Source organism: Chiloscyllium plagiosum, chromosome 34 (assembly GCF_004010195.1).
Source record: "Chiloscyllium plagiosum isolate BGI_BamShark_2017 chromosome 34, ASM401019v2, whole genome shotgun sequence".
Classification (NCBI taxonomy): Eukaryota; Metazoa; Chordata; class Chondrichthyes; order Orectolobiformes; family Hemiscylliidae; genus Chiloscyllium; species Chiloscyllium plagiosum.
Genome location: NC_057743.1, coordinates 37951430 through 37979084, shown reverse-complemented (window position 1 = coordinate 37979084; position 27655 = coordinate 37951430). Strand labels below are relative to the sequence as shown.

Sequence of the window (27655 nt, the reverse complement as noted above, 5' to 3'; positions counted from 1 at the left end):
CAGAGCCCCAGGAGGACTTTAAAACCACCATCAGTGTAGCAACAACATGAAAAGTGAACAGATCGGTCATATTATTGTCTGATAAAATGACTGGCAAAGCAGTTAACTAATGCAGATGACATTACACGTGCATATACACAGACACCTCTCTTGTGCCCAAAGCTTAAAAACATTGTGTTGATAACTACAAACACATTTAATTAAAATAGGCAAGCAAACTAATATAATTTTGGCATCAAATCACCCTACAAACATGGGAAAGGCTCATTTGTGTGGGCTGAGTTTAGAAAATAACCTCCAAACAGACCACTGGCATAGAAATTAAGTATAAATTATTAACACTGCCTTAGCCATAGATTTATTCTTGTAAACCTAGATTTTTGTACGTCTTTGTCTTACGAGACCCTCTCTCAATTTGATGGGGAGACGATGGTTTAATGGTAGTGTCTTTGGACTGTTAATCCAGAGACCCAGATAATGTTCTGGAGATCCTGGCACAGTGTCTGCCAGATGGTGGAATTTGAATTCCTAAGAATCTGAAATTAAAGAGAGTCTAATAATAACAACCATGATATCATTGCCAATTGTCAGAAAAATCTGTCTGGTTCGCTAATGTCCATTCGAGAAGGAAACTGCTATCTTTACCTGGTCTGGCCGACATGTGACTCCACACTCACAGCAATGTGGTGTACTCTTGACTGCCCTCTGGACAATTAGGGAAGGGCAATAAATGCTGGCCTAGCCAGTGATGCCCTCAGCCCATGAATACATTTTTTAAAAAATTGAATATACAATATCTGTCAAGAACAGCAATCTCAACAACAGAAACATAGACATCTGTGACACACGCCAAGCAATCAGAAATTGGAGCTCCACTCATGAAGAATGAAGCCATTGGTTGTTTGGCACATATCACATGCTCCATCCTGAGTGATAAACTCGGCTCTCTTTGTAAACTATAACAACAATACCTATTTTGGGTCTCGCAGTTGTAACTGAATTATATTATTTTAAATAAGATAAAATCAATATATTCAAATGATATACAAAGTACAGCCAAAACAGATTGTAGTATGATGTGATGCCATTTCTTTTCCTCAACAACAACAACAAAAAACTTTATTTTAAAAAGAAAATAGTGAGATGAGGTGTTGGGTGGTGCAGTCGGAAGCTGTGAAGGCGTTTCTCTCAAAAAGTGAACAAAGCAACCCAATATCCAGAGCAGATGCATACACTCATTTGCACAACACACACACACACAGAAAAGCAAGCTTGCAAGAGCACAAGGTCGAACACATTCCCAGCCTTGCCCATTTACTCCACATACTTGCACAGAACACAGCACAGACACTCATAAAATCTATCTGCAATTCCCCCAAAAGCGACACCACTAATCTGCTCATGCAAAGCTGGAGCGATTTAAAAGCAGGACAATTTTCTTTGGCAGGAGAATTAGAAAGTACCAACACACTTATATACACACATTTGATTCCACTTCCAGAGTAATCATCAGTCATTGGTTCAACTGGAGGGATGCAGGAGGAGAACGAGAAGGGTCAAAGATCATTCTGAAAACTCAGACATATCTGTTTCCAGTTGCATATAAGACTTGGAAAACATTTCATCAAAATTTAAATGGTTCAACATCCCTTAATTCTGGAGCTGTACAGACCTCGCTCAGAAATAAATCAAAATCTTCAGGAGAAATTTCAAGAATTTGTACGTGGACCATCATATGATTCATATAGGTCTCTTAGATTTTCACCTCCTTAAGTAGCATTATATTTAAATTAACATATTAGAGACATTTCCTTCATAAAAGGGATTACTAATGCCTTAGATTTAAAGATTTAAAGAATGGAATACCATGTATTCGTAAGTGTATGCAGGAAATTAGCATTCAGCTCTTTTAACACTTCAAACTCTCTTATCATCACAATGTCAAACAAAAGCATCTTTAAGGAATAGGAATGAGAGGTATCTTTCTGTTGAAATTTCTACATTCTCAAACTATATTGTACAAAATAGAAACCAGGGCGATTTGTGCATAGAATTCAAGTGATATTTCTTCAGAGCCAAATTCATAAGGAAAGCTATGTCACTAACAAGCAAGGTTAAGGGTATGATGGCTTTTATCAAAATCAGATTGGAGTACAAGAGCAAAGCTTTGCTTCAATTGCATAGACATTTGGTCAAACCACACCTGGAGTACTGTAAAGGTACCTAGGCCCGTATTCTCCACAGCCCCAAAAGAATTGGGAGGTTATGTTGCAGCTGCACAGAAAATTGGTTAGGCCACTGTTGGAATACTGCATGCAATTCTGGTTTCCTTCCTATCGGAAAGATGTTGTGAAACTTGAATGGGTTCAGAAAAGATGTACAAGGACGTTGCCAGGGTTGGAAGGTTTGAGCTACAGGGAGAGGTTGAATAGGCTGGGGCTGTTTTCCTTGGAGTGTCAGAGGCTGAGGGGTGACCTTATAGAGGTTTATAAAATCATGAGGGGCATGGATCGGATAAAAAGACAAAGTCTTTTCCCTGGGGTCGGGGAGTCCAGAACTAGAGGGCATAGGTTTAGGTTGAGAGGGGCAAGATATAAAATAGACCCAAGAGGCAATGTTTTCACGCAGAGGGTGGTACTGGTATGGAATAAGCTTACAGAGGAAGTGGTGGAGGCTGCTACAATTGCAACATTGAAAAGGCATCTGGATTGGTACATGAATAGGAAGAGTTTAGCGGGATATGGACCAAGTGCTGGCTGATGGGACAAGATTGGTTTGGGATATCTGGTCGGCATGGACGGGTTGGACCAAAGGGTCTGTTTCTGTGCTGTACACCTCTATGACTCTATAATTAAAAGGTAATTTCATTGAAACCAAATTACTTAAAAGGGAGAATTGAAGCAAGAGGTTCCCCCACTTGTTGGGAAATCTAAACCTGGAGACAGTTTCAAAATAAAAGGGAAGCTACGTAGGGACTTAATGAGGAGAATTTGTTTTTACTCAAAAGATTGTAAATTTTTGGAAATATCTACTCCAGAGGACTATCCAAATTCAGTCATGGATTATGCTTAGAGATTAACAAATTTCCAAACACCAGTGATGCAAAGGGGCATTGTAATACTGTGAGGAGAGAAATACTGAAGTGGATGATCAGCTAACCTTATCCTTATAGATCCCTAAAGGCTGCATTAAAAACAGATTCAATCAAGTTCACTGAAATGCTTTTGAGTCAGCACATCCCTGTCTCATACTGCTGAGTCTTCCCTTAGTGTATCACAGACCAGGCCCATTCTATCACCACTTGCCTTGAGCCAGGTCTTTATATCACTGAAGCTGTTCATGATTGGAGTCTTATTGAAGATAGATCTCTTTAACCACCATGTTTAGATGTGATATGACACACTTCTGGAACAGGGTGGACTCAGGCCTTCTGGTTCAGAGATAGGGACACCCCCTCAGTGCCCTCTTATTGACTATACACAGGATGCAAGGGGAGTTGTCGTGGAGCGAGAGAAATGAAATACCCATGAGGTCTCACAGTGCCATCCTCGCTGGGCATTGCTTTGTCCCCATTCCCATTCACAGTTTGGAGATATTGGGCTGACTGGTTGAGTCTGCACTGTGTCAATTGACTTCTCTTGGGTGGGTTTACCAAAAAAAAAGTGTAGACAGCAATGTTTTTTAAAATTCTTATGGGCAGTGCAGGAAATAACATCTTAAAACAGGTATGCCACATAAGTATTTTCTGATGTTAAAATAACTATATTAAATACAAGCAGTGAATGAACTTATGCAGGAATGTTTAAACTTATGAACAATGTATTTAATATCATCCACACTTCCTTGCCTACAAAGACATGGAAGTGCTTTCGCGCACTGGCAGGGGTGTTACCATGATCACTAAGGTGGTTGTCCCAGGATGAGGCTATCCCATTGCACTGCTGCAAACTCCCTACCAAATGGGCCAAGCAAGTTAACCATTGAGAATTCTCAACAAAATGAGGTTCCATTCAGGGACACGGTGGATCGTTTCGTTAAAGAGTCAATAGCAAGTGGGCATAAATTTAACATGAAAGGCGAGGGGGTTTAAGGAAAAATGTTTTCACCCAGAGTGTGGTGGGAATCTGGAATGCACTGCCTGGGAAGGGAACTGAAAGGCAACTTTCATATTAAAAAAAACAACACGAACTTGCAACGTCATAACATTGGGTGAAATGCTGGAAGGTGGGACTAGTGTAGATTCAGAGCAGCTTTTCATTGGTTCAGACTCGATGGGCCAAAGAGCCTTTTCTGTACTGTACAATTCAATAGCATGCAGCCAGGTCTATGACATCAAATTTATTTCCATAAAATTGCAGTGAAACATGTTTCCATTTATTACAACAATGTACCATGTAGAATCACTGGTGGGTCTTTAGCAAAACAGAGGCAGGTTCATTCTATGGTGTCCTGATCAGTAAATGAGTGAATTTAATCTACAACAGGTATGATTACCTATCAAGATGCTGCATAGCTCAGTTTATTTAGAAAAGCCAAAGTAGCCATGCTGATTGTAGAAGGAAGAACTTTATGGTCATGTTACAGGGTTTACTCTGCCTGAGAGATCTAAGTCAAACAAAACTAAAAGTGGTCAATACTCAGACCTGGACTTGAAAATTTTAATTTTGAATATATGCTTTAAAGCATTCCCAAGTACAATATTTTCCAGATGACGACGGGTTGTTAGTGACAAGATTTGTGCTAAGCAGACAAAAGAAAAACGAGTTAAAGAAACATTTGAATTGCACTTTTGTTACTATGTAAAAGTGAAAATGAAAATTTATGTCCTGTCACTGTAAAACAAAATTAAGGGTTATATTAAATCTGGCCAGAATTGCTATTGCTTCGGATTACATGTGACCTCATTAACTCACTGTCAGCCATACACATGCGCGCGCGCACACACACATACACACACAAGAAAAGATTATAAATGGATTATCCTTTAGATCCTAAATAGCGAACTCTGGAAAAAATTCTTCTACTCACATTAAGATTAAGAGATAACCTAGTCAAGAATATTGTATTTGAATAAATTCTCTTTTTTTCTTCTGGATTGTAAGGAAGGTTTCAATGCCCAAAATAACCCTCATGTCCATAGCAACAGATGTTTTGAATTATTGAGGATTTCTTATAAGGTTATGCATAGTGTTAATCCACTTACTGTCTAAGATATCTCCCAGACCCTGAGAACACAGCAAGTCCTTCAATCTTGTGACTTCGTCCTTCAGTTCTCGGATAAGTTTTGCATTTGGATCTTCATTAATCACTGCATTGCACTTAATCTGCTTTGCACGATCTGCATACCTAAAATATAAAAATGCCCAGTAATATAAACAACTCCACCAGTAAAACACTAAATTGAAAAAACGGAAATACTCGCGTCAAGATTTGCCCACGATAATACCCTTGAGCAACCTACGAGTTTCATCAAATCCTTCCCAAATGTACAGAAAAATTAAATGGTGAACATGAATCAGTAAGTGATCAAAGAATTAAGACAATTCATTTTGTGGGTAAAGCTACAGTATACATCAACACCTCAAATTGCAAGACTAGAGTAAAGCCCAGCCTGGGAAAGCTTTAATAAAGTTTTATTCACATCAACACCACAGACAAGGCCAGCATTTATTGCCCATCTCGGATTGTCCTAGAGTGGAAAAAAAAGAGTTGGTGTGTGACCTTCTTGAACCAAATGTAGCCTGAACAGTGAAGACAATCCACAGTATGGTTGGGGAGGGCACTCTGGGAGTTTGATCCAGTGACCGTGAAGGAATGGCAAGTCAGGATGGTGTGTCTCTCCAAGAAGAACTTGGTGGTGCTCCCATGTATGTACTGCCCCTGTCCTTCTTGATGATAGTAGTCACATGTTAGGAAGGCGGCATCAAAGAAGCACTGCAGGAGTATTGAAGTGCACCTTGTAGATGGTACAGTCTGCTGTCAATGCGTCAAGATTAGAGTGGTGCTGGAAAAGCTCAGAAGGTCAGGCAGCATCTGAGGAGCAGGAAAATCGACATTTCTGGCAAAAGCCCTTCATCAGGCATGCTGTCAGTGGGCGTCCAGAGTGGAAGGGAGTCAGCTACAGGCTCAAAATGAACACACTGAAATTGTATCAGCACTATGTGAAAACGTGTTACTTCTAAGTTCTGAAGGTTTAGAGTAAGATTGCATTTCAATTTTTAAAAATTAAAGCTTGTATTAATTGATTTAAGCATCAAGATAGAAGTAATATTAGCTAAAAAAAAATCACTTTCAGTGAGTTTGGCTTCTGAAAAATTCAAAATACGACAGTGGAGAAGGAAATGAATTCATTTGTAGTAGAGTCACCACAATTACAGTCTGCTAAACTTTGCTGCCTCACAGCACCAGGGACCCAGGTTCAATTCCCACCTCAGGCAACTGTGTGGAGTTTGTACGTTCTTCCTGTGTCTGTGTGGGTTTCCTCCCACAATCCAAAGATGTGCAGGTTAGGTGAATTGGCCACGCTAAATTGCCCATAGTGTTAGGTGCATTAGTCAGGGTAAATATAGGGTAGGGTAATGGGTCTGAGTGGATTACTCTTTGGAAGGCCAGTGTGGAGGTTTTGGGCTGAAGGGCCTGAAGGGAGTCTAATCTAATCTAACATGTACAGCACGGAATGTTTACCAGAAGATGTTAAAAACAGATATACCTTAAAGTGCTGAGAGTTTCATCATAGTTTATGTCAGCTGGACTAAGAGCAGCAACCATTGCAGTACGTGAGTTTCCACCTGAGAGAAACAAGCCACAATCAAACATCTGTGAACCCACACTTAAAAACACCAGTAACATTAATGGCACAGGTCACTGAGCTATTGTTTCTCATTCAGCAGACTTTCAATCACAATACACTGAAATGCAAACCTAACTTCTCCTTCTGCTGGCACATAAACAATGCTTTCTGACCAAGGCTCAGTGGTTAACAATGCTGCCTCACAGCACCAGGGAGCCAAGTTCAATCCAACCCTTAGGTGACCATGTGGAGTTTGCACATTCTCCCCGTGTCTGCGTGGGTTTCCTCCGGGTACTACGACTTTCTCCCACAGTGCAAAGATGTGCAGGTTGGGTGGATTGGCCATGCTAATCAGCACATGTAGTGTCCAGGGATCTTAGTCTAGCTGGAATAGCCATGAGAAATGCAGGGTTACAGGGATAGGGTAGAGGGAGTGGGTCTGGGAAGGATGCTGTTCTCAGGGTTGGTGTGGACATGATAGGCCATACAGACTGCTTCCCATATTTTAGTGATTCTGCTTGTATGAAGTGGCACAAATTCTTAGACTGATGTGTATGTGTGACTTAACTTAGTAAAATATCATTGTACGAAAAAAATTCCACTCCATTTTATACCAAAACAGAGTCACCATACGCACATACAGTGCCACTATCCAGAAGCAAGTAACAAGACTTTTGGACTAATACTTCACTTTGAGAGTCACCTTACCGAGATTCTCCCTCAAAAGCCAGGTCAATACAGAGTCTCTGTAGGGAATGAAGTCAGACTTCTTTTTCTTCTTGCTCTGTTCAACACAGGTTTAAAAAAAAGTATTGATATTAAAGTTAAATCCTAGATGACACCCACCCCCACTTTTTTTTACCCAATTCTGTTAATTTCAATCCATTTTCAAATATTGGCAGTAACATTAGAAAAAGAGACAGCTCTAATGCAGAGTCTACAATACATGGCTGGCTAATAGTCAACTTAGGCCAAAACTAAGGCATTTCCATTCTCCATCAAAAATGGAGAAATTTTCAATTTTAGTATGCTCGAGACAAAATTGTACTCACTATCTAGCCAGCGATAAGACAAGAAATAGGAACAGGAGGAGGCCATTCGGCCTCTCAGGCCTGCTCCACTACACAATACAATCACAGCTAAGCTGACACTTCACAACCACTTTCCTGTCGTCCCTCCCGCCCCACGATCCTTCATTCCTGTCCCCCACAGACCTTCATTCCCCTACTGATCAAGTCCAACATTGCAGTTACTATCTAGCCAGACAAAAGTAACTTTCCATTGTTAACCAAGTTAGATTTGTTAGTAAATGGTGCACTCACCCTTGGACTAATTCATTTGATGTTTCTGACCTATGGTGGCTTCATCTCCTGTCTACATCAGCCCCATGACTGACTCCAAATACAATAATCCAAAATTGGCTCATTTCAATTTGAAACCTCTGTCCAAATTCAAGTAAAGGATTTTGTGACTACCGAGACATTAATATAAGGAAGCTCAGGCAAATCTGTCAAACACTACTCTTGACATTACATAAAAGGAAAATGTGACAAGAGAGATTCAAGTGTTTCCAACAGATGGAGGAAGAATCCGATGAAAACTCTGAACCATTCCCAAATACAGATGGATAGTTGAACAAAGAACAAACAAAATTACAGTACAGGAACAGGCCCTTCGGCTCTCCAAGTCTATGCCAATCCAGAGCCTCTATCTAAACCGGTCACCTATTTTCTAATGACCCGTATCCTTCTGCTCCCTGCTCATTCATGTATCTGTCTAGATACATCTCAAATGACACTATGGTGCTCGCCTTTACCACCTCCGCTGGCAATGTGTTCCAGGTACCCACTACCTTCCACTAAAGAACTTTCCATACATATTGCCCTTAAACCTTTCCCCTCTCACCTTGAACTCGTGACCTCTAGTAATGGAGTCCCCCACTCTGGGGAAAAAAGCTTCTTGCTATCCACCTTGTCTCTATCTCCCATGATTTTGTAGACCTCAATCAGGTCCCCCCTCAACCTCCATCTTTCTAATGACAATAATCCTAATCTACTCAACCTCTCTTCATAGCTAGCACCCTCCATACCAGGCAACATCCTGGTGAACCTCTCTGCACCCTCTCCAAAGCATCCACATCCTTTTGGTAATGTGGCGACCAGAACCAAAGTCCATGACCTGCCAACTCATACCCCATCTGATGAAAGAAAGCATGCAGTGTGCCTTCTTGGCCACTCTATTGACCTGCCTTGCCACCTTCAGGGTACAATGGATCTGAACACCCAGATCTCTCTGTACATCAACTTTCCCCAGGCATTTTACATTTACTGTATAGTTCACTCTTGAATTGGATCTTCCAAAATGCATCACCTTGCATTTGCCTAGATTGAACTCTATCTGCTATTTTTCTGCCCAAGTCTCAAATCTATACATTCTGCTTTATTCTGACAGTCCCCTTCACTATCTGCTACTCCACCAACCTTAGTGTCATCTGCAAGCTTGTGATATACCTTCCTCCAGACCATTTATGTACATCACAAACAGCAGTTCCAGCACAAATTACTGTGGAATACCACTGGTCACAGTTCTCCATTTTGAGAAACTCCCTTCCACTACTATTCTATCTCCTATTGCCCAGCCAGTTCTCTATCCATCTAGCTAGTACACCCTGGACCCCATGTGACTTCATAGATTACCATCACCAACACCTGCTGATAGAACTTTGTGTATTTGATATGGAAGAGATTCCAAAGCTACCAAGGAACTATGCTCCTACCACTCAACTCTCTTTCAATTGTCACGAGTAAACCATGAACTCAAAACAGTGCAGTGATGACAAACGTGATGATAGCAGTTCCTTAAATGGTCAGTTGGCCCTCAACCTGTACAACTTCCAAAGCCCCGCACAATCCAGCGATGTGTTTACACCACAGCTACAAAGGACTATGCAGAGGGGATTGGCATCTACACAGGGCAACTTAAACAAGTTAAATTTCATTGCAGTACATGAAAAATAAAATGAGAATGAATAAATAAATGAAGGATTGCTTGCAAAAGTCTTTAGCCAGTGATGAAAGACAACTTGAAGGAAGCTAAGTACAGTTAGCCAAGTACTGAAAGTAAATCCAAATAGTGTATAGTTACAACTCAATATTTAATCCACATTCCTGAATTATCTCAAATTTATTTCCAGATCAAATCTGTAATTAAAAGGTTAGGCTTTGCCAGGCCACATATCCAGACAGTTCTAGAAGCCAAATGGATGTACTAATGTGGTGTAAACATTGTTTTAGTAACTCAGAACCAACAATAGACAGATTATTACACTATTACGGAACATTTCCTCAGTAGTTTTAAAACATAGACACTTATTAGTTTCACTGATTATATAAGTGCCAACTTTGGGTTGTTTTAGTCACAAGCAAGCAATGTGCACCAGTGAAGGAAATTGGCTACATAACACAGAACCTGAAAGAGATGCTTTAGTGTTTGTTTTGTTGTCACATATATAGAACAAGTATGAGCAGAGCACATTATATGATAATATCCTGACATTACCTTACTGGGAGCATTGTCCTGCAATGGCAGCATAAGTTGAAAAGACAAAAAGTTATGGTAAACAACCTTAAAAATCTGTTATTACAAAATTGAGATAACGCAGATAAACAGGAACTCACCACTTCTGCAAGGGCAGAGATAACTTTTCCTAATGTTGTAAGTGATTTGTTGATATTTGCTCCTTCCTGAAAGTGAAGAAGCAATTAACTCAATTTGTTTTACGTCAATATATTGAATTTGTCACAAAAATTAAACCAGCGCTGCACTCCTTTTGCAGAGTTCAAGGTGCTTCGAGTTGTTTCGCCCCAAGGTTTACTTGACCTTGGTTGGCCACACAAATAAGGTTTTCACAAAAATTAACTATTTATAACACTCCTCTACTTTTCAGATCATATTATTGCATCTCCAGAAACACAATGGAGTTTGAACAAGAAAATTGACACTGGCTGAAGTGCACCACTCACATCAAATATATTATTGGAGATTTCATAAAATATCCACTGTATTCAATTAGCAGAAATAAAGACATGTCAGCAAGAAATCTGCCATTCTTTGTTACCTTTAATCTTGTTCCTTTAGCCCCAGTAGAGTCAGCCCGTTCACTACCAGCTAGATCGACTAGGCTGATTTTGCTCACCTAATCAAGGAGGGAATACAAACATTCATCAGATTGCCTTTTATTTTCAAATTTAACCACCTGGCCTTGCACTAAAACAATAAGAAAAGCTTTTACTTCAATCAAAGCAGAAAGAGCTGCTAGTTGCACTTGCTAAAGAACAGAGGTATTGGCATGAGGGGAAAATGGAATATAGATTAGATTAGATTAGATTCCGTACAGTGTGGAAACAGGCCCTTTGGCCCAACCAGCCCACACTGACCCTCCGAAGAGTATCGCACCCAAACCCATTTCCCTCTGAATGATGCACCTAACACTACGGGCAATTTAGCATGGCCAATTCACCTGACCTGCACATCTTTGGACTGTGGGAGGAAACTAGAGCACCCGAAGGAAACCGACGCAGACACAGGGAGAACGTGCAAACTCCACACAGAAAGTCACCCGAGGCTGGAATTGAACCCGGGTCCCTGGTGCTGTGAGGCTGCACTGCTCATATAAAAAGTGAGGAATCATGAGGTTATGTACTATGGCAGGAATAGAGGAGCCGAATATTATTTAAATGGAGAAAGATACAGGACAGAAGGATTTGGGAGCCCTTATTCATGGATCAGAAAAAGCTAACATCCAATTCAGCATATAGCAGGGAAGACGAAACAAAGGTAAGCCTTTATTTCAATGGGAATGAATTATAAAAGTAGAGAGGTTTCGCTAAAACTACACAAGGCATTAGTCAGATCACAGCTAGAATACTATAAATAGTTTTAGCCCCTTACCCAAAGAAAGATATACTGACATTGGAGGCAGTCCAGGAAAGGTTCACATAGCTGATAACAGGAAGGGAGGGACTATCATATAAGGAGAGGTTGAGTAGGTTGGACCTGTACTCATTGGAATTTAGAAGAATGAGGTGACTTTATTGAAACATACAAGATTCTTGACGCACTTGACAGGTTAGATGTGGAGTGGCTGTTTCCACTTGTGGGACAATCTAGGACCAGAGGACATAACCTCAGAATAAGAGGTGACACATTTAAGACAGAGACAAGGAAGAATTTCTTCCGAGGGTAATAAATCTGTGGAACTCTTTACCACAGTAGACTGTCAAAGCTGGATTATTAAGTATATTCAAGACAGAGGTGGATTTTTAAGGGAATCTAGGTTTATGGGCAAAAGGCAGGAAAATGGAGTTGAGGTTAAATTGAAATGTTCCCTCTTCGGAATTAATCTCCAACTTTATACCTTCTCTGTGCAAAGATCTGTTTCTGCATCATGTTTCTTCTGGGTAAAAACTATGGTGAAAACAGCATGAGATCTGCTGCTGGTCTCATTCATATTAGTAGCTGCCACAGTTCTGAAATTAAAAACATGATTATATTTTACAGCTCATAAAAATCAATGCCAAAAATAATCTTTTGCTCATTACGCATTCTGCATAATACACAGGACATGAAACTTGCTTCCTGGAAGAGCTTCCCCGATATCTAGAATGTGCCAGCTGGTTTATTCATTCCTCAAACGAACAGATTGTCTTCACTTAATTCTTACTCATTTCCTCTGGTCTCATTTTCCTTATACCTTGCTGTCCTTTATACTGACGTTGCATGGACTACAGAACAATAACTGAGTTATCTGATAACCTTAATACCAGATTAGAGAAGATCAAATTGCCAGTGCATTTATAAAACAAGTTCAGGTATTATAACCAGAGAAACATTAGCACAAAAATCCTGATTCCATGAGCATTTGTGAGTCACAGCTCAAAGAACTGCAGACGATATTTGGCATCAGCCTCTTACTTTAATGTAGTCTGTAATAGCCTGAAACTAATGAAGCTTGTATGCTCAAGATTAATGAATATCTAAATTAAAATGAATAAACCAAAATCAGGAAACATTGTTACAAATCTCAATATAAAATGTTATTTTGGTCTCAAGTTTCAACAAATGTTGAAGCAGCAGCCCTGCCCTGATTGTCATGACAATGAGATAATTTTTATCTGGACAATACAGTTGGCTCTTTACATTCAATGGATGGTTGGCTCAGTCAGGAACATAAACAGGAGTACTGGCCTCAAGGCTGACCCAACCATCAACTAGACCATTGTCGATCTTCTATCTCAATCCATTTTCCTTCAGTGTATCCATCAATACCCCCCGTGATATCTTTAATATCCAGTAATTTATTAATCTTAGTTGGCCAAATGGCAAATGTACATGGTTCAAAATAATACCAAGAGCATTCCAATTCCCGTTCTGACTTAGCCCTGGGACCTGCCTCTTTCTCCAGCCCCTGAGAGTGATAGGTACTGGTAAACCACCACTGATAAAAATAACTACCAAGGAAGCAAAAAGGCTTAGGGTGAACACTGGCAGATAACGAGCCATTCACCGGGTTTGAGCAAAATACGAGTCAATAATAAATTCAATATCCAAAAGGAAGATCTTAGCTAATTGACCTTAACTCAGGAGTTTTTAAAAAAAGGGAATGGCAAAGGTACTAAGTGTTGTTGGTACACAAGTTGATCAGAGTTTGATTCAGCACATGATGTCCAACCTGGCTTTGTTCCCTGCATCCATGAGATCTGCAATGTCTGTATAAGATGTTACAGCCAGTTTGGAAAGATCTTCTACGTAGGGTCCCAGCAGTGGGTGCTCTCTGACACGTAGATTTCCTTTGGTCTTGGGATTTAGCAGATCTCGAACCCTTTCACAATAAATTTCCATGTAACTGACCTGCATCCAACAACCAGGAAAACGTGGTTAGGTTTCAACAAGAGCTAGCAACACAAAAATAAAGGAAAGTATGTCAGTGTGAAGCCAGCCTGATCTTTTATGAGTATAATGAAAAGAAAGGAACAATGTTTCAGCAAAGCATATTGATTGGAACAATGCACATCTGTTTTTATATTGCATTACAGAAATGCAATTTTAAACTATGTGTTTGCAAGACTAACAAAAAAACCAACCGAATAAAGCAGAAAAAAATGGTAAACATTACATTTAAGCTTAAACTGACACCTAAATTAGTTTTATATACCAGCCAATAGCTGGATTTAAAGATGTAATCTCTCTTCCATTGAAGTGTCTTAGTATTCCAACACTTAAAAATCCTGAAAATTGCACTGCCTTCACCATGCTTAGATATCACAAACAGTCTAAATTATAGAATTAATTAAGTTTGCTGATTATTATTTGTATAGCAGGTTTTCAAAAAAAAAACAAAAAATGCACTGAATAGTTCTCTCACTGATTTAATCTTCGCTTTTGGAAAATGGGTTGGGGGGTGTTAGATAGAGGGTGGGGGAGAGAGAAGAGTGGTGTTAGAAAGATGGCAAAAAGAATATGTATAATTAAAATTGCTATCAATTATGCATTTCAAATTCTGGATTCTTGTAAATTTCACAACTGTATGTACCCCTGACCTGCGGAAATGCATTTCTTTGCCCTCTATCTAACACCATCACCCCCACCTCATTTTCCAAAAGCTAAGGTGAAATCAGTGGCAGAACTATTCAGTGCAGTGCTTGCTTCAGATTCAAGCACTACAAACATTATTGAATGGAAGTGATGTGACATAAAAGGTCATCCATTAATCAATGACCTACAATTCCAAGCATTTCATAGAAAACCGCTTCATATTCCATTTGTAAGTGAATTACTATTTTGGAAAGCTATTTTTTAGATGATGGTGAAAATTCGTAAACTGCACGTCTGTAATATCAACATCACTTCAAGGATAAAAATAAATCCACCAACTCATACCATGTGATATACAATTTGGATTTGAGTAGCTTTAAGACAGCCAAGTCAGGCTATGAGTATTCAGCTTATTCATGACCTTTGTCAAATGTCATTTTAATCTCCTCTTGGGTTGAACTCAGATCCAAAATTTCCACAGTGCAAAGTCTAGTGGCAGACTTAACTAACAGATGATTCTGGTTTCATTACTCATGGTCTTATTGTAATATTTCATTAGTTAACAGACAGGTTTAGGACAGAGAACAATATTGATCAAAGATGAGTTTTGATTTGTGAGTATCTAACTTCTTGTTACAGAAATATAAAAATGGATGATCAATTCAGCCAATTTAAAGATCCCATGTATATAAGCAAAATGTTCCACATCAGGAAACTACATACAATGTATTAGTGGGGGAAGAAATCCTACAAGCACATATAACATTACAGCACAGTACAGGCCCTTCAGCCCTCGATACTGCGCCGACCTGTGGAACTAATCTGAAGCTTATCTATCCTACATTATTCCATTTTTCATCCATATGTTTATCCAATGACCATTTAAATGCAAATAAAGTTGGTGAGTCTACACACAGGATGTTCCATGCCCCTGCTACTCTGAGTAAAGAACTACCGCTGACATCTGTCCTATGTCTATCACCTTTCAATTTAAAGCTATGTCCCCTCGTGCTAGCCATCACCAGAGGAAAAAGGCTCTCACTGTCCACCCTATCTAAAGCCCTGATTATTTTATATGTCTCAATTAAGTCCCCTCTCAACCTTCTTCTCTCTAATGAAAACAGCCTCAAGTCCCTCAGCCTTTCCTCCAAGGACCTTCTCTCCATACCAGGCAACATCCGAGTAAATCACCTCTGAAACCTTCCCAAAGCTTCCACATCCTTCCTACAATGCAGAGACCAGAACTGTATGCAATACTCCAAGTGCAGCCACAGCAGAGTTTTATACAACTCCAACATGACTTTGTGGCTCCAAGACTGAATTCCTCAACCAATAAAAGTGAACACGCCATTTGCCTTCTTAACAACCATATCACAGACACAGAGATCTCTCTGTTCATCTACACTGCCAAAAATCTTACCATTAGCCCAGTACTCTTTATCCCTGTTGCTCCTTCCAAAGTGAATCACCTCACACTTTTCCACATTAAACTCCATTTGCCACCTTTCAGCCCAGCTTTGCAGCTTATTTATGTTCCTCTGTAACCTGCAACAACTATCCACAACTCCATTGATTGGGTCATCACAAACTTACTAACCAATTCTTCTACACCCTCATCCAGGTCATTTATAAAAATGACAAAACAGTGGACCCAGATCAGATCCTTGCAGTACACCTCTAGTAAATGAACTCCAGGATGAACATTTCCCATCAACCACCACTCTGTTTTCTTTCAGCTAGCCAATTCTGATCCAAATTTGAAAATGTTATTTTCAAATACTGAAAATGTTATTTACACGATGAAGTCAATCATTTGCAAATATCATTGTCCTTTACAACAAGTTAATTCCATTGAATGAATCACTTGACCAATTTATACAAAGTTGCATGGTTTTAATCAGCTCTAATTTTTTTTAAAAAAAGCTTTTCAACAAAAAAAAAGGGTACAATACAGTCGAGGAAGACAGGAGATGTGATCAGGCTAAGCAACAACCCCATGACAATTAGAAACAGAAATAAATGTCAAATGCAGGTTTCTCAGATCTGAAATGCTGAGTTCTGAACCAGTATTCATACCCCATGAGATGAACCTTTTGCATCAATTCTTACCTCCACAGAATATGACACATCAGAATTACTGTTGTCATTTATCTTCTCAAAGAGCTCTTCACAAAGCTGCAAGAGGAAGGAACAAATTATAGTCTAAGGTTTAGCAAAAGCCACTGATCAATTTCAATCTTATCCCAAAAAGGAACAAAAATGCTATATGGGAAGTCATCGCAAAGAGAGTAGGGTTTCCCCCAGTAAAGCATCTTTTACTTTGAATTCTTAGGTGGCTATTAACATTGAATTCATTCCAAATCAGTCAATTTTTTCTGTATTATGCAATTGCATCTAGACATCTTTCTTAATCTGTCTTGGACCGACTGCCACAGATAGAACTGGGCCTTGCTGAATTTTGTTGCTGTGCAATCTCATTTTGAAGCCATTTATTTGACAGACTATAAATATTGGTTTCAAAAACTTGGACTATAAGATCAATGACTATTCTATCTCAAACCAGAGGAACGCTAAGCAGCCCTGTTTCTTTTGGAAAGCAAGCAGGAACAGAAAATAGGCTTCACAGTCTATGGAATTGCTGACAACCACAACAGCCAGTGGAGTTACTATCCATCAGCTCTGCTACAAAGCAAAGGACAGGTTGGAAAAAGACATTTTGAAAAAACAAAACTACTTTTTGCACCAATTAGATGCAGACGTCCTTGGTTAAGCCAGCATTCATTTCCCACCACCAGTTTCCCTTGAGAAGGTGCTGGTAAGCTGCCCTCTTGACCTGCTATAGTCCACTTCAGCAAAGGTACATCCACAAGACTATTAGGGAGGGAGTTCCAGTATTTTGACCCAGCCACACTGAAGGAATGGCAACATATTTCCAAGTCAGGATGGTGGTGCGCCACTGTAACTGCTGCCCTTGCCTTTCTCGGTGGAAGTGGTTGTGGGTTTGGAAGGTGCTGTTGAAGGAGCTTTGGTGAATTGTAGATTATACACACCACCTGCGACTGAGCATCAGCAGTGGAGGGAGTGAATGTTTATGGGTGTGGTTTTCAATCAAGTGGGCTGCTTTGCCCTGGATGGCGTCAAGCTGGAGTGTTGTTGGAGCTGCACCCATCCAGGCAAGTGGGGAGTATTACATCACCCTCCTGAGTTGTGCCTTGTAGTGAGTGGTCAGGATTTGGGGAGTCAGGAGGTGAGTTTCTCATTTCAGGATTCCTAACCTTGACCTGCTCTTGTAGCCATACAGCTAGTCTCGTTCAACTTATGATCAATGGCAGCCAAAATGATGTTGACAGTGGGAATTTAGCGATTCTTAATGACTTATAAGAGATGAGGGACAATCAACTTTGGGGTCCCATTAAACAAATGGGAAGAGATTTATCAACGAAGTAATTAGACGCATCTCTGAATTAAAATTGAACTTCACCTGTGGGATTATCCCTTGATGGTCTTTATCTTGCTTTCCCATCATGGTGTAGGACTTCCCTGCCCCAGTTTGACCGTATGCGAAAATGCATACATTGTAACCCTCAAATGAATGCTGCAGCATTTCTTTACCAATGTCATTGTAGACTTGATGCTGAGAAGCAAAGGCTGGATCTTCAGCCTGACAAGTGAAAAGACAGAGTCAGATTATGCTTGATACAGTCAAGAATAAGACAAAGACAAAAATAACACATTTATCCTAAAGATAACTGAAAAACAACACAGCTGCTGAGATTGTCTTCATGTAAGTGAGAAAACTGGAACCCTACAAATCAAATGCCAATAGAATGGTGGTGAGTTGGGAGTGAACATAAGCTGTCTGGATCATTAGGCGAGACCTCCTGATTACCAGTCACTACCAAAGGGCTTCTCAAAACAGGACTCAGGACACCAATTGGGGTCATATGCTGAAATATTGGAATTGAGAGCTGAGGCAGTAGCAGCCAATCCCCATCTCACCTACTCAGAGGAATTCTCTTCCCTCCTCCACCAGTTACCCAAGATATTGCAACATTTTCAAGCTTCAAATGGAGTCACAGCAGGAAAATATTTGAGAAACATGGCATTATCACACATCCTTGAGTTGGCCTCTTTCAAATATGGGGGTCAACAAGTGTGGGAATGGAAAAGCACAGCAGGTCAACCAGTATTCGAGGAGGAGAGTCGACAATTCGGGATAAGCCAATCATCAGGAATGGGGGGGTTCCCAAGGTGGCTGAGAGGCAAATGGGAGGGGGTGGGGCTGGGGGAAGGTAGCTAGGAGGACGATAGGTGGGTGAAGGTGGGGGTGGTGTAGATAGGTCTAGGCAGAGGATGGAGTGGATAGATGGGAAGGAAGACGGACAGGTAGGACAGGTCAAGAGGGCGGTGCCGAGTTGAAGGTTGGATCTGGGATAAGGTGGGGGGAGGGGAAATTGGGAAACTGGTGAAATTGGCATTGATTCCATGTAGTTGGAGGATCCCAAGGTGGAAGGTGAGGAGTTCCCCCTCCAGGTATCGGGTGGTTAGGCTTTGGAGGTGGAGGTGGCCCAGGACTTGCATGCCCTTGGAGGAGTGAGAGGGGGAGTTGAAGTGGTCAGCCACAGGGCGGTATGGTTGTTTCGTGAGTGTGTCCTGGAGATGTCTTCTGAAACGTTCCACAAGTTGTGTCCTGTCTCCCCAACGTAGAGGAGACCACATTGGGCACAACAGACACAGTAGATGGCGTGTGTGGATGCATAGATAAACCTCTATCGGAGAGTGACGGAGGGACTGGTCTCTGCAGAATGCTGAAAGGGGTGGGGAGGGAAATATATCTGTGGTGGTGGGGTCTGACTGTAGGTGATGGAAATGGCGGAGGATGATGCGTTGTAACGGAGATTAGTGGGGTGGAAGGTGAACACCAGCGGGTTCTATCCTAGTTGGGAGGGGTGGGGCTCAAGGGCAAAAGGTGCAGGAAGAGTACCTGTCTTTTCCTGGACTCTACATGAAACACCAATAGGAAAGTAACTATCAACCAATCATACTGCACATTGTAACTTTTATTCAAAAGAGCAGAATTCTCATAAGCGCTAATGATGTTAGAACCTTGTTGGGTTGTTTTGATTTGTCAATCATAACACTCAAGGTGTCTGTCAACGTCATTTTATTGATTAGAATTTAAATATTGCTGAGAAAAACCAGACATGTTTGTCAAAATTTTGTGTCTTGCACTCATCAGGACAATTTGCAAGAGTGCCAATGTAAAGGGAGAACAATAACATTTTGATCATGTATTTGAAGAGCTTGCTGACTGGTTGTCAAGTGAACTCTGATTGGTACATCTGCCATTTTACCTCTATCTGCCAACCAATCAGCATTCTTGTCTCAGTATAATAATGTTGTCCCCTTTACTTTGTAATTTCTTGCAAATTGTTCCGATAAATGCAAGACAAAAAGTTTCAACAGAACGTGCCTTTTTCTAGTAATACTCATGCTCTCCTATCAAGGTGGAGTGTGGGGTATAGGGGAGAAAAATAAGAGAGGTTGCTTTTTGGAACATACAGGAGTCAAGGAACAATACAATGCTAGCTAACACCAAATCAGATTTATCATCTGTGATTGTAATCCACTTTATTTTTCTGATTAACTCGATAATGCAGCCTGTGCTGGAAATCACAAGTAGCCCTTTCAGGGTTTGTAGAAAACAGGTGGTCATTATACTTGCTTAAGAGTCAGTGATGTTACACTCTTATTGAAACCATTTCTTATCCTAACTTATTTGACACAGACAATTTCCAGTTCACTCATCAGAAGTTTTTCAACACAAATGTGCTGTAATTTCTTCCCATTGCTTCCCATTCCCAAGTGCAGATGTGGAGGCTATTTTTTGGCCCAAGACTTGACTGATGTGGGAATCAAGGATTACGGGGAGAAGACTTTAGAATGGGGTTGAGAAACATATCAACCACGATCGAAGGGCAGAGCAGACTCAATGGGCTGAATGGTCTAACTCTGCTTCTATATCTTATGGTCTTAACTCAAGCACTTTGAGGAATGAAAACATTGGAATCGTGACAGTTCTGCACATGAACAAAGTCACCCACAGAGTTCAGCTCGAGGTGGAATAAGTGAAAGGATAAAAGGAGAGATTCTAATTTGTATAGCCACAGAAGACAGAAGAGAAGGGTTGCGATGGGAAGGAGAGGGAAGAAAATCATTCACGTTAACCTACATAATGAGGCACAGAGATACCTGAAACAGTGTACAGTGGATCAGGGATATAGTTTAAATCTAAACCAACAATAGCATGCGCTGGTGCAGCTCCAAGTCTGGCAGCATCTGAGAAAGAGAAACCATGCTAACAATTCAAGTCCAACGAACGCAGGTTCTAAAGGGAGAGTCTCTGGATCTGAAATGTTAACTCAGCTTCTCTCCACAGATGGTAGCAGACCTGAGTTTCTCCAGCAATTTCTGCTTTTGTTTCAGATTTCGCATTCAGAGTTGTTTGTATTATTATTTAAGCATACTTTCTTAAATCAGGAATCAGTCATTAAGGACCATTAATGGCCTTATTACAAATGTATCTCTATATCAGCGTTATTGATTAATATAAGAAAGATTCTTACCGAGGTATGTGACCAGTAGGAGTAATCAAAGCTGAAGGTCTTTGGTGATTCCTTTGGATTCTTCGGGTTGATAATACCTCAAGGAAGAGGAACAGAGAGATATCAGTGACCCATTCTACAGTTTTTAGCTTCAAACAATGCAGCAAATGAGTGAAGATCTGGATACTTTAATCACACGCTCCTAGTCCTTTCTATCACCTTCAAGACACAAGTCAGGAGTATGATATGGAACATGCCCCATCGGCCTGGACCAGTACAGCTCCAAAACCACCCAAGGAGCCAGATGTGATTTTTTAAAAATGTAGCCAACTTGACCAGCATCCTGTTTATAAAACTAAATGATTATTGCCTCCTGAACGATGCTTAGTGACAGCAGTGTGTGCCATAAACAGGATGGACTCCACTAACTCATGATAGCATCCTCCAAAGTTGCAACCTCTATCATGAGATGGACAGATGCAGGGAACACCACAACACGTCCTTGTCCAAGTTACATACCGTTATGGTTTTCAAATATATCACTGTTCCTTCCTGAAACTCCATTACCTCCTCAGCTTTCTCAAGGGCAATTACAGATGAGCCACCAAGTATAGTTTTGCCAATGATGCTCAGGTCACAGAATGACAGAATCCAGACAGTGTGGAAGCAGGCCATTTGGCCCATTGAGTCAACACCGACCCTCAAGAGCATCCCAGCCAGACCCACCCCCAATAACCCTGTACATACATGTACAATCCATGTAACCTACACATCTTTGAACTGTGGGAGTAAACCCATGCAGACACAGGAAGAATCCACACTGACAGTCGCCCCAGGGTGGAATCGAACCTGGGTCCCTGGTGCTGTGAGACAGCAGTGCTAACCACTGAGCCACCACACCACCCCACCTCAAACCTGTAAACAAATTAAAAGTCTCTTCCGTATCACAGTTACAGGTGAGGCAATCCTATGGGAAAGGTTTTCCTGAGGAAAAGGAACATGCAAATCCCAGTGTAGCAGAGGGACTTCCTGGTTACATTTCATTGCAAATTGCTTTACGTCTGCAGTCTCCTCAGTCAAAATTATGACTCATTAGGGACAACATTCAAAAAAGCCCAAGATGGAAAACAGAGATGGAGACATTTGGAATTGGGGAAGAATACCATAAAGTGCTAAAAGAAGAAACTTACTGTAGTATCACAGTAGCATTGTATTGGTCAGATCTGATAGATTCCCCACAATGCAAAATATTCTAATGCACCTAATACAAATAACTTGGGAATAATTCAGTTACTAAATTGGTTTTATAGAACAAAGTTCCCAACACAAAAGTCATGATTAAAATTGAAAACTGCTGAACATCATCTTTAAATTATGACCAACAGACTCTGTCTCTTTTCAATTTATCTCCCAAGATTTATCGTTAACCCTCATAAGAATTCACAGGAGAGCTAGCGAGAGTGAGCACAAGAGTGCACACCATTTGAGGATTTAGTATGAGGACTCAAAAGTACCTTTATATTCACTGGGGTAAGATGCATTCCCCCGCGCCCCCTCACCCACCCCTGCTGTTTCATGGTAATTCAATTCCAGAAGGTAAGAGAGCACTCAATATTTATTATGCAAAGAGTCAGACTCTACTGACAAGACAAAGTAGCTAAGTAAGATTGACAATTCGTGAAATTCATTATCCACTTCATTGAGGCTTATTACCTGGTTTGAAGGGCTGGATGTTCTTCCCCAAAGGGATAAAGTTTGACTTGTATGACCACAATCCCTGCTTTTTTCAGTGTGATAGCCACAATTTCAGCTTTTACAACACTTGTTCATTCTCCTTAGTTAGCTTCTCTGTATAATTACGTGCATTAAAATGCGGCAAGAGTTAGATCATGAGGCCTGTTCACACAAACTGTTCCATGGCCAGTGGAGTTCAGATGGTCAAGGGGTGATCTAATTGTTTGAAATAATAAAGGGGCTTAATGAAGCTAAAACAAACTATTTCCACTCCAGGGAAAATACTGAGAAAGGGGGCCATAATCCAAAAATCAAAGCTACCCATTTTAAGAGCACAATAGAACATTTCCCCAGCAATGGAAATCAATAGCCCTCTCCTACAAATTCTAGATGTTTGAATTTATCAAGGTCGAGATCAACAGATCCTTGTTAGGGTATAGCAAAGGACACTGAAGAAAGGCAGAGAATAAGTTGAATCACAAATGAATTCAAACAAAATTGCAGAACCTGAAAGGACCAATGGGCACAGCCTTAGAATTAGAGGGGGTCAACTTAAAACAGAAATGAGGAGATATTTCTTCAGCCAGAGCGTGGTGGGCCTGTGGAATTCATTGCCACAGAGTGCAGTGGAGGCAGGGACGTTAAATGTCTTCAAGGCAGAGATTGATAAATTCTTAATCTTGCAAGGAATTAAGGGCTATGGGGAGAATGCGGGTAAGTGGCACTGAAATACCCATCAGCCATGATTGAATGGCGGAGTGGACTCAATGGGCCGAATGGCCTTACTTCCACTCATACGTCTTATGGTCTTATGAATCTCATCCTCCCTCTCTTCTGAACTGGATACAGAACAGCACCCAAGATAGAAACTGGACCTGCAGATGAACTGAATGGAGGAAGTACTATAGGTATTGTAATTAACAAAGTATCAAAATGCTTCATAATCTTTCAAAGGGAAAAACACATTCTAAACACACATTTTGGGCGGCACGGTGGCTCAGTGGTGAGCACTGCTGCCTCGGGCAATTGTCTGTCTGTGTGGAGTTTGCACATTCTCCCCGTGTCTGCATGGGTTTCCTCCGGGTGCTCCGGTTTCCTCCCAAAGTCCAAAGATGTGCAGGTCAGGTGAATTGGTCATGCTAAAGTGCCCATAGTGTTAGGTGCATTAGTCAGGCATAAATATAAGGTAGAGGAATGGGTCTGGTGGGCTACTCTTTGGAGGTCGGTGTGGACTTGTTGGGGCAAACGGCCTTTTCCATGCTGTGGAGAATCTAATCTAATCTAAAACTGAAATTACTTACTGACAGTCATCAAAAGGGACAGAAAAATTGAAACGTAATACCCATGCACTGGGGACAAAGTCTTTGGAGATCAACTAGTCCACAAAGATTTAAACATGTCATCCAGGAGTACATCAAGGATAGTATTAATGAAGCTTAATGATGATGAAGCAATGCTATGAATTGGTCTTGTGAATGGGTGGACAAGCACCAGCTGCTGTCACATCTGAGCCCAGTTTGCACGACACGGACAGGAATATACACTGCACAGCAGAGGGGTTACAGCCTATTGCTCAATGACCAATTTGGACATGGGGATTCAAATCCAGCAACTGGCGAATTCAAATTCTAATAAATTCTACTGGTCTAGAATAACCAAGTCAACATCAGTAATAGTGATGAGCTAACTAAAATTCCATCTTTTTCATAATATTAAAGAAGAAAAACAAAATGATATTGGAAAGAAAAATAAAACTATTTCCCTGGAGCATCAGAGCCTTATTGAGGTTTACAAAATCATGAGGGGCATGGATAAGGTAAATGGATGTCTTTTCTCTGGGGTGGGTGAGTCCAGAACTAGGGAGCATAGGTTTAGGGTGAGGGGGAAAAGATATAAAAGGGACCAAAGGGGCAACTTCTTCACGCAGAGGGTGGTGCATGTATGGATTGAGCTGCCAGAGGAAGTGGTGGAGGCTGGTACAATTACAACCTTTAAAAGGCACCTGGATGGGTATATGAATACGAAGAGTTTAGAGGGAAATGGGCCCAGTGCTGGCAAATGGGAGGAGATTAGGTTAGAATATCTGGTCGGCATGGGCAAGTTGGACTGAAGGGTCCATTTCCGTGCTGACTCGATGACTCTATATTGGAAAATTATTGCTGCTACAGTAGTTACAATACACAAGATAATGTATGAGGGGAAAAGGCCATCGCTCCACACAACCATTTGGAATCATAGAATCCCTACAGTGCAGTAAAAGGCCATTCAGCCTATCAACTGGCCATGCAGCCCATCAAATCTGCAAGAACACTCAAAAGAGCATGCCCCCAGACCCAACTGCCCCCACCTCCACTACTCAATCTCTGCAAGCCTGCTAATCCACCTAGAGTGCACATCCCTGGACACTATGGACAATGTAGCATCGCCATTCCACCTAACCTGCACATCTTTGGACTGTGGGTGGAAACCCACACAGACACAGGGAGAATGTGCAAACTCCAAAGTTTTGCAATATTTAGAAAATACAATTCGAACAACAATTCAAACAGAAGCCAACAATATTACAACACCACTGAAATAGACGAAGGTCCATGCACAATTTTCCAAGTATGTAAACTATGGCTGGATTTTTATGAAGCGTGTTTTAAAGCAAGTTGAAATCTGTTCAGGCAAAATACAGTCCAGTTACATTCTAATTAGATCAAGAGAAAATAGGTCAAAATCATGTAACTGTTTTCCTTTAATCCATATCCTCCTAATCCTTTAATATTCAAAAATGCCCAAATTGAACAAAATCCTAGTTTCCCTTCCCTGGTGCGGTCTTTGCTCTCAATGATGATAATAAATGAATGAATAAATAATCAGCACTGTCATTTTGCAAATAGTTACCTCATACAATAAAGGATCAAGTTTTATTTAAATTATCTATTTGAAACAATAAAATGAAGTGTCCAGGCTCTCTTCCTGCCTAAGTAGGGCAGCACAGTGGCTCAATGGTTAGCACTGCTGCCTCATAGCATCAAGGACTGGGGTTCAATTCCCGTCTCGAGCGACTGTCTGTGTGGAGTTTGCACATTATCCCAGCGTCTGTGTGGGTTTCCTCCCACAGTCCAAAGATGTGCACAGCAGGTGAATTGGCCATGCTAAACTGTCTGTAGTGTTAGGTGCATTAAGTCGGGGTAAATATAGTGTAGGGAATAGGTCTGGGTAGGTTAATCTTCAGAGGGTCAGTGTGGACTTGTTGGGCTAAAGGGCCTGTTTCCATACTGCAGGGAATCTAATCTAAAAGCCCCTGGCCACTTGTTCCCCATAAAATGGAAGTCTCTTACTTTGGAGATCACATTCCCAATCACGGAGCTGCAGCAAAGTCAATTGAATGCCAGATTTTAGAAAATTGGGGTTAAACTTTTCATAAGCAAATTGGCATTTGGAACTAAAATTTTTATGCCGACAGAAAATTGTCAATGTAATATTTAAAGCATAAAGTTAAATGATTATTAGATATTTTCCAGTTGATGTAAAGAATGATTGGTTTGGGACAACTGAAAGAACACACAAGTTTTAAATCAATCCAGATTATAATCTCTTGCTAAGATTTGATGAAAGCAAATGATTTTTTTCCTTGCACAGATGCTGTCATGTGACAAAAGCACACCCAATGTCAGAATGTAACTCCAAGAAGGTATCTCATTCATGAAAATTAGGACCAACTGAACGATACAGCATCCTCATACCAAATACCGAAATGAAAACCAACGCCTGCACAGCATTCATAACTTAAAAGGCCATCCTCCAGGAATAGAAACAGTTGTTAGTGGTTCTGTCAATTAAAGTAATACCCTTGTGCAACTATTTGTCTGCGATGATAACGCATTCAGTAAAGTAAGACGCAAGAGATCAACATTTTCCATGGGATGGTTTGCATTCTATAACAATCCTAGTTAGCTGCAATAAGACCATAAGACATAGGAGCAGAAATTAGGCCATTCAGCCCAGAGAGTCTGCTCCACCATTCAATCATGGCTGATGTTTCTCAACCCCATTCTCCCACTTTCTCCCCGTAACCCTTGATCCCCTTGACAATCAAGAACCTATCTTAGTCTTAAAAAATACTCAATGACCTGGCCTCCACAACTTTCTATGGCAGAGAATTCCACAGATTCACTACCCTCTGGCTGAAGAAATTTCTCCTTATCTCTGTTCTAAAAAGGTTTTGCCTTCACACTGAGGCTGTGCCCTCGGGTCCTAGTCTCTCCTACCGATGGAAACATCTTCCCAATAGCCACTCGGTCCATGACATTCAATATTCTGAATAGTGATGGCAAACAGGCTTTTCATTTTAGAGGATTCGCTTTTGACAAAATAAAAATTACTCTCCTATACTGCAGAGTGAACTTTGTTAATACAGAGAGATTAGTAGTTTAGTTAAGTGACTGGATAGAAATAAAAGAGGAAACACAGGTGGGACTGGTGTAGGTAAGGAGCTACAAGACTCAGTATTTAGTAAGCTCAACCAATAAAGAAAAATAAGTGTATTGGTTTCTCTCACTGATTGCAATGTCAAATCAGGTCCAATCCAGAGGATAATTGGCTAACACTGGAATCTTTTATCTGACAGGAAGTGGGAATTTGAGTTAGATTTCCGAAAAATGGCTGAAGCTAAGTGTAAAGTGTCAGCATAGGATTTCCCACCAATGTGATGTAAAGCTGCACTTTGATTATTGGAAAAAAATTAACTAGATGTTAACTGGTTACATCCTTAAAGGAAAACAAGATACAGATGTGTTACTTTCTACAAGAAGCAGGGTCATGTGTAAAGTATTCCTACAGCTGAAGAATTGGGCACAAGAACATTTGTGACAGGATTTTGACTATTGCTGCGGGAAAAAATAAAGGCATTTCATTTAAGCTTTTCATCTTGCACTCACCAGGA

General features: G+C 40.7%; 1 protein-coding gene across 23 annotated transcripts in view; it reads right to left on the bottom strand.

Annotated features, from left to right (window-relative positions):
- Window positions 1–27655, bottom strand: part of kif1b (kinesin family member 1B) — a 244283-nt gene that overhangs the window by 162718 nt on the left and 53910 nt on the right. For 11 of the 23 annotated variants that reach the window (XM_043676209.1, XM_043676211.1, XM_043676217.1 and 8 more), the window contains exons 3-14: window positions 21010–21086; window positions 17865–18044; window positions 16493–16558; window positions 13521–13699; window positions 12207–12318; window positions 10908–10985; window positions 10468–10533; window positions 10349–10366; window positions 7499–7574; window positions 6710–6788; window positions 5204–5346; window positions 1484–1525 (exon numbers count right to left, since the gene is read on the bottom strand). In XM_043676209.1, the coding sequence (XP_043532144.1) occupies window positions 1484–1525; window positions 5204–5346; window positions 6710–6788; window positions 7499–7574; window positions 10349–10366; window positions 10468–10533; window positions 10908–10985; window positions 12207–12318; window positions 13521–13699; window positions 16493–16558; window positions 17865–18044; window positions 21010–21086 (1116 nt within the window). The remainder of the gene's footprint in view (window positions 1–1483; window positions 1526–5203; window positions 5347–6709; window positions 6789–7498; window positions 7575–10348; window positions 10367–10467; window positions 10534–10907; window positions 10986–12206; window positions 12319–13520; window positions 13700–16492; window positions 16559–17864; window positions 18045–21009; window positions 21087–27655) is intronic. The other 12 variants (XM_043676212.1, XM_043676215.1, XM_043676223.1 and 9 more) reach the window with 3 other exon arrangements.